This window comes from Sinohyriopsis cumingii, chromosome 5 (assembly GCF_028554795.1).
Source record: "Sinohyriopsis cumingii isolate HCF-2022 chromosome 5, ASM2855479v2, whole genome shotgun sequence".
Classification (NCBI taxonomy): Eukaryota; Metazoa; Mollusca; class Bivalvia; order Unionida; family Unionidae; genus Sinohyriopsis; species Sinohyriopsis cumingii.
In genome coordinates, this window is record NC_142965.1 from 97,424,319 (window position 1) to 97,432,167 (window position 7,849).

General features: G+C 33.7%; 1 protein-coding gene across 2 annotated transcripts in view; it reads left to right on the forward strand.

The window, feature by feature from the left end:
• LOC149799836 (eukaryotic translation initiation factor 2A-like) overlaps nucleotides 1-6,991 on the forward strand; it is a 62,941-nt gene extending 55,950 nt beyond the window's left edge. For both annotated transcript variants that reach the window (XM_089959243.1, XM_089959244.1), the window contains exons 16-17: nucleotides 3,764-3,829; nucleotides 5,985-6,991. In XM_089959243.1, coding sequence (XP_089815369.1) covers nucleotides 3,764-3,829; nucleotides 5,985-6,047 — 129 coding nt within the window. In that variant the 3' untranslated portion in view covers nucleotides 6,048-6,991. The remainder of the gene's footprint in view (nucleotides 1-3,763; nucleotides 3,830-5,984) is intronic.
• Nucleotides 6,992-7,849: the final 858 nt, after the last annotated feature.

Here is a 7,849-nt window from a genome sequence, read left to right on the forward strand (position 1 = left end):
GCCTGCATTACGAAAACAAGATCTTGCATAAGTATTCTAAACTTGGAAATATGACCTTAGAGAATGTAAGAATTAGCTGTCCTGTCCACATACATTACTGGTAAAGTAGGTATTTTATCTTTATAAGCCCACCATGTGCATTATTTCTCAAGACACCTCTTTGTAAGAATTGGTTGTTATATCTGCATGTATATGTAATATGTGCCAATATAGCTATTGAAATGTCTGTCTGCCTGTTCAGTCTTTGTATCTATTCATAACCATTTTCATTTCCAGATGATACATTGCAAATTATTAAATGTATTTCAACCAATTTGGTAGCCATGTCAGGCAAGTTGTGTAAAATACATAGAAGATCCAAATTCGGTGTTTTTAGCTCACTTGACCATAAAGGTCATGTGAGCTTCTGGTATGGCCCATCCTGTTGTGCATTATTCATGATGTGTTCTTTAATAATTTCTGTTAAACATCTTCACAAAAGCCATAGAACCAATTTCAACCAAATTTTGTAGATGGCATCCTGCTTAAAGGCTTTTCAGGTTTGTACAAATAACGTTGATCCACATTCAAAAATTCAGAAATGGTTGCCATTGCTAAAAAATAAGGGAAAAAAATCTGGGAGTCACTTCTTCACGAAAACTGCTCGACAGAACATGACCAAAATTTGACAGAAAGCATCCTGGCATTTGTAAATAATGTATATCCAACATCAAAAATGTCCTACTAAAATTATATATAACTTAATGAATACTTCTTCAAACTGCTCAGTTGAATTTCACAAAATTACAATGCATCCTGGCATGAAGGGCTTTTAATGTTTATAAATGATTCTGATCCATCAGTTGTGACCACCATTACTATAATAAAAAAAGGAACCTTAGACTTGATTTTCAGAACTGCTGAACAGATTTTTATTTTTATCAAACATAATTTGAGGATATTTGACAGAAAAGATCCAGGCATAAAGGGCTTTCAAAATTTTACATATGATGCTTATCCATAACATTATATATATATATATATATATATATATATATATATATATATATATATATATATATATATATCCACTGTTACTAAAAAGAAGAAAAAGAACAAAAAAAATACCTGCTAAACAGAATATGACACAAAGCATTCTGGCATAGAGGACTTTAAAGTTTGTGCAAATTACATTTATCCACAATCTAAAAATAAAAGACCTTATAACAATTTTTTTAAAACGACTCACAAAAATTTGACTAAATTTAACATAAATGATGCTTATTTGGCCACCATAACCAACGAAGAAACACTTTGATTTACCTTCTTTAAAATCTGCTCAACAGAACTGCTCTAGATAGATTCAATCTTAGAATTAAGGGCTTGTTTTATTATAAATATGACTGCCTTACTAAAAACAGAATAACCCTCAATTAACTTTTCCTAAACAGCAAAATTTTATGAAATTTGGCAGATTTTGACATGTTGGACTTCCAAATTTTTATAAATAATGCATCCCCCATTAAATATGGCCACCTTTACTAAAAAGAGAGAAAAAATTAAACGTTTCAAAAACACAAGAGAAGCTAACCTAATTTAATGGAAAGCTTCTTGGCGTAGAAGATTGTAAAATTTGTGAAAATCAGATTGATCTGCCATTTATAAAAATACAAAAACCTAATAATGACTTCTAAAAGATGAAAACAGAATTTTACCAAATTTGATAAAAATGATGCTAATTTGGGCAACATGGCTAATAGAAAACCCTTGAAATAAGTAATATGACTATTCAGGTAAGAATACTTAAAATTTGAACCAATGATTTCAGTTTGCCATCCAGTATGCCCATTGTTATTTAAATAGATAAATCTATAAATTACTTTTTGATGACCAGTCAAAAGCTGACCAGATTTCGCAGAAATCACTTAGACAAGGGCTTTAAAATTTACACAAGTGCTGCTGATCTGCAGCATAGCTGCCAACCCTCACGATTTTGGCATGAATTTCAAGACTTTTTCAGCAATTCACAGATTATTCTTAATTATTTTAAATCTTTAATAAAATAACCAATTTACCCTTAAGCGCTAGTCGTAATAATGGCAGTTTCCAAAATGGTACGGTACTGCTGGTCTCGATATTACTAGAACTACAGCCAGTTGGTACAGTTGGCCTGGTAGCAAGCATTTTAGCCTATTTTAATCTATATGTATAAGAGTAGTTTTACAAATGCTTCTGAGAGAAGCTGGGGCCAAACCGGAATTTTGCTTCGCGCATGTGTCACCAACACTGATTTGAATTACCATTCTGAATTGCATGTAAGATCTTAAAAATGGCTTTGCCACCAAAGAAAAAGAAATATATTGCTCAAAAAGTGAAGTTTAATTTGGAATATACCGAAAATTGGCAGTGCATTCAGACATCAAACATTGATATACATCATGCTTTTTGCACACAGTGTGCCACAAATTTTAGTAATGGACATGGTGGCAGAGATGATGTGACAAAACACATCGGTCGCAAAAAAAACACATAGAGGTTGGAAAAATTAAGAATTCGCAGATTTGAGCTCTGGAATATTTTAAGCCATCAACTGAAGACAGCAAGCTACCAACACTGAAGCATTATTTGTGAGTTTTCTTGTCGAACACAATCTACCTTTATCAGCTGGAGACCATGCTAAATATTTCTTCCAACAAATGTGCCTGGACTCTAAGATCACTTCCAAATTTTCCTGTGGAAGAACCAAAAGTGCTGCATTAGTTAAAACAATATCGGAGAACGCCACAGAAAACTTGGTCACCAAGATCAACCAGCAGGCCAGAATCCTGAACTGTTTTGAAAGCAAATTTACAATCAAGCAATTGAGGAAGTTCAAGTCTGCCACAGTATCATGTCTTAGTAAATAACCACAAGAACAAGTGAAGTTTATGAATACCATAATAAATAGAAATGCAGATATATTTCTGCATATATGTAGTTATTTTTATTTTATTTTGCGATCTTGATATAGTGTGGTATTGATGGTTATTGTTATGGTATTTTTCACTAATTCATGTCCAAATTCACTAATTTGTATCCCTGTTTTTACTAATTGCGAGCCTGGAAGGTTGGCAGCTATGCTGCAGTAACAGCTTTCAATATCAGAAAGCATCATTCTAACCCCAATTTCTTGGCCAACTGTACTGGCATTCATCTTTGAAGTAGGTGACAGCCTGGTGAGCAGTCTCAGGCCTACTAATCTGCAAGTTTGAGAAAACTAACCCCCCCCCCCCCCCACAACTGTGCAGTTTCTTTTGTTGATTGATCCAAGAAAATTTCAAGTGTGTCTGGATGAGTTCGGTTGGAATGCTGCTTTTGCTTGAAGAAGTTGTTCTATTGTTTTCCCCCTGAGTCAACCAAATGAAATGTTGGTAATGGCAGCCAGAAATTGGCAGCTAGGTTTAATCCAGGACTTTTATTTACCAAGATATATCAATGACACGGACTCTTCAGTTGATGCTTGTCACACCAGCAGGACAATGAGTTTCAGATGAAGTCACCCTTTAAGCCTGTCTCATCTCATTAAACTACATGAATGAAATCAGTTTTAAAAAATTGGCTGTATTAGCTTGTAAATATGTTGCCTGACCAAGAAGCAGGTGTTCATGTATGATCTATGCAGTCAAAAAAAAAAGATTTCCTTTACCCAAACCAGTGTTATCTTTGCCCAGATTATAAGCCATGTTACACTATTGATTGGGCCCAGATGTAACATGTCTCGTTTGCACAATCTTTTCTTCTTCAGAAATTACAGCAGATAGAGAAAATAAAAGAGCTGCAACAGGCAGGAAAACAGCTTGAGAAAAATCAGGTAAATTCATTACACAAAGAGAATACAAAACAGGCATGTATGCACAATAAACAAGCAGGTAAAAGATGGTATGTTTGGTATGTTACTGCATGGCAACACAGGTAATTTAGTTCAGACAGGTACAATATAGAGATACTAACTCACTTTGGTGTGGATTATAAGCCAGTCAGGTGTATGAAATGCCTAATAAGGTGGGTTCAAAGTACAATGCACACAGGTAGGTATGAAAAATGTGCATGTGAAGAGATTAATAATCAGACAAATGCAGTACACAGTCAGATGAATATTAAAAATAACTTTGTACATGGGTAGAGATAAAAAAAATCATGCAATGACAAGAATGGTAATCATATATGCAAAATAAGATGAGGTATACTTGATATATATTTTTCTTGTCCCCTGCCAGTTCTTTAAAAGTATGTTGCATTCGAGGTCTTTGTCTTGGCTCACTACTTTTTGTTTTCCATCACACTTTCCCTTCTACTCTATAATGTTAAAGCCATTCAAGATTAAGGGATGCCATTCAAGATTAAGGGATGCAACTTGGTATACTTTTGTTACTGGCATGTGTGTTGTGTACTACATTGAGAGTTTTATCTTTAAGGTCAATCTCAATGTTATGGTGTTATATGTTGAATTTATCTTTAAGGCCAATCTCAGTGTTATGGTGTTATATGTTGAATTTATCTTTAAGGCCAATCTCAGTGTTATGGTGTTATATGTTGAATTTTACTTTAAGGCCAATCTCAATGTTATGGTGTTATATGTTGAATTTATCTTTAAGGTCAATCTCAATGTTATGGTGTTATATGTTGAATTTTTCTGTTTCACTTTCCCTTCTACTCTGAATTTTAAATATATTTTGATACGATGGAAAGGAACATGACACATCTGGGGGACCTATTTTCAAGGTCAAGGTCAAAATCAATAATTTGGGTCACTTTCTGCTTCTAACTTGACAACTATTCTTAGATTTTTGGGTGCAGCTTGGTATCATGATTCATTTTGCTGCATTGCAAATTTGAGGTCTTAAAATGAAGGATAGGGCAGCAAGTAAATATTTTACAGTTTCTTTTCTTATTACAGCACATGTATACTTCACAGTTTGATTAGTATCTTTGTTCATAGATAGATCTGACTTAAAGGTAAGACCTTTATGGTATTTTTGTAAAAAGTCAGGTTATTGAACGTTTACTGTTTGATGTCTCAGTTGAACTTCTTGTCTGGCAAATTATGTGGACTTGTTTTTGACTCACAACCTCGTCAGCACTTGCCAGAACAACTTGTTCATCTGAAATATATTTTAGTACACTAACAACATAAAGTAAGAAAATTCATTTAACTCTGACAGAGCCTCATAGCAGCACTATGAAAGAGTAGTCATTTATACCAAAATTTAAAAGCAGGTTGAATAATTTCTATCTATAATCCATAACAAGCTAATGATTGACATGCAACATGTTTCATAAATTTAATATTCTTTAGCAAGAAGTTCAGTAAATTAAATTTTTTATGAACAAGAAATTTGCTAAGTTTCATATGCTGTGAAGACTTATAGTAAGTTCCTTTATGTCATTGTATATCTTGTGAAGAAACTTTTCCTTCTTTGTCTTGTATTTTAATAATTACATCCCTGAAAGTAACAGACAGCCATAATAATATTAATCTACCAATGATAAATGTATAGAATATTTATTTCCACAAAAATGACCCCTCTCAACAACAAAAAAAAACTCTTCAAACTGGACTATTTTTCTGTTGCCCATTTTTTTTCGTGTCTGACAAATTACTATACCTTTAAAAAAGGGTACCATTGAAATTCAGTCTAAATAATGACAGATGCCTTTTATAGGCAGGCCTTTGAAATTCACAGTGCCCATTCCCCGGTGCAAGTTGATTTTTGCAGAGATGCAGATACAAACAACCCTTTAGGAAAAATTAAATCAGATACGTTCTGTAACATGTTTGGGCAGGGGCAGTGGGAAAAAATGGGGTAAGTTAAAAATAAATGGGGCAAGTTAAAATATGAAATTCACTTGCACATGGGTTAGTAAACTGTCAAAAAAAATCAAAGGCCTGCATGGGAGGAAAAACAATCTAAGGCCTATCATGTCTGACTAGTAGTCTTACTTTTCATTGGGTACTGTACTTGCAGTTGGAGAAGATACAAGGGGAAGCAGCCTTAATGAAGGAGCTTGAAGACCTAGTGCTCAGCTGATTTCTGTAGTAAAAACATGTTGACCTGTTCAGCAGAGACTGATGGTGGCCAGATTAAATTTTGAACATCTGCCTTAACCTGCTAGATCCAATGCTCAGCTGAGGATTCCTGTAGTAAAATCGTGTGTCAAATTGTTCAGCAGGGACTGTTACTGGTGGTAGATTTGATCTTTAATATCTTCCCTAACCGATCAGACTGTGCTCAGCCAATACACATTTCTATGAAAGAAAGTGAGCACTGTATCTCCAGATGCAGTGATTAATGGCCATTTTCAGGGCTAACCTGTTGACTTTGACCCTTGACAGCCTAACTTTTAACCTGGTGTTTTATTTTCAAAGGCACAAGTCCTAGAAAACGTGTGAGGCCTTGTTTTAATTTTAGTTTTACTTCTATCACAGAGAAACCCTTTTATTGGGTTTATCATGTTCTGAGTTGTTGTGCCTTTTAATTTACATGCCTTATTTGGAGCACCTGTTCCTTATTGCTTAGTGCTATAATGAACAAACTCTTTCCATTGATTTGCTTACTGATTATATGGATACCAACTGATAACCTCATTTTTCAATTGGCTATTTTTAAAACCCAGCACTAGAGCCATGGACAGACTATGTTTCAATTTTTTTCAAGCCTGTAGCAACTGTAGTAATGGCAAAACATATATACCCTTTCTCAAGGCTATGTCAATATTAACTCAATTACCGTTATGTTAACATTAAGGTTTTGTCATTTTATATTACAGGTTAAATACACTGGTCATACATAATAGTTCACTTGCAGATGAGACTATCAGTTACGTGAAATCCTTGTTTTATCTTTTTGTTATTTTTGAAAAGATGACAGAAGTCAGTTTAGTATTCTGTTTTCCAGCTGTTTGATTGCAATTTCTCAATTTTCTGTTGATACCAAGAATGTGGCATGGTTAAATAAAACATGTTTGAGGCTCATTTGTTGATTCATCCTTTTAGCATGAAATCTTTAGAAAGCGACTATAAACACATAGCTATAAAGGGATTCATCTCAAATTTGAATGATAAAATGATCATGAAGCAAAGATGTGTGAATTGTTCAGTTATGGCCTTAGCAGTTTTTCGGTATTGTGTGCTACTAGTGGAGCATCTACATCCTATGGACAAATTCAAGTAATTTTATTTTATTCATCTACTTTGCAGAGGACTATTACAATTAAGTACATTAAAAAACTGATTTTTCTGTAATTAAAATGGTTCTTTCTCTTATTATCAAGATTTTTAAAAATTATGTTGGATATTTCAAATGGGAACTTGATTTAGAGTGCCATATGTACTGGACTTGGCAATTGTAGATTAAGTCTCAAAGAATTTAGTGTGGGACACTAATTTTTTAGTTTTATCAAGAAGTGCTATGCACAGGACAGGTGATAAAAAGTCTCAGGGAATGAAAATAAATACACATTTACCAACAAGCAACATACAAAAATGTATTTAATATATCTTTATTATATATTTCCTAATGAGATATTGAAATATATAAGTAAGAGCATAATTATATCACCACAGTGGAAATACGACTTTTTTCACCACCTTGGCAATATCAACTTTGGAACTACTTTTTTTCACCATTTAGGAAATGTGTCCTCCTTTATGTATGTTATTCAAATCTGAATTTCCATATTTAGGTCTAATTCATTATTTTGCTTCTGCTCCTTATCTCTCTCTCTCTCCCAGTCAGGATGAACAGATCTGAAAATGTCTGGACGGTAAACCCTCTAGAATACATTTATTTAATCAATAAGAGACCGCTCCAATGGCCTAGTTGTTAGAGTG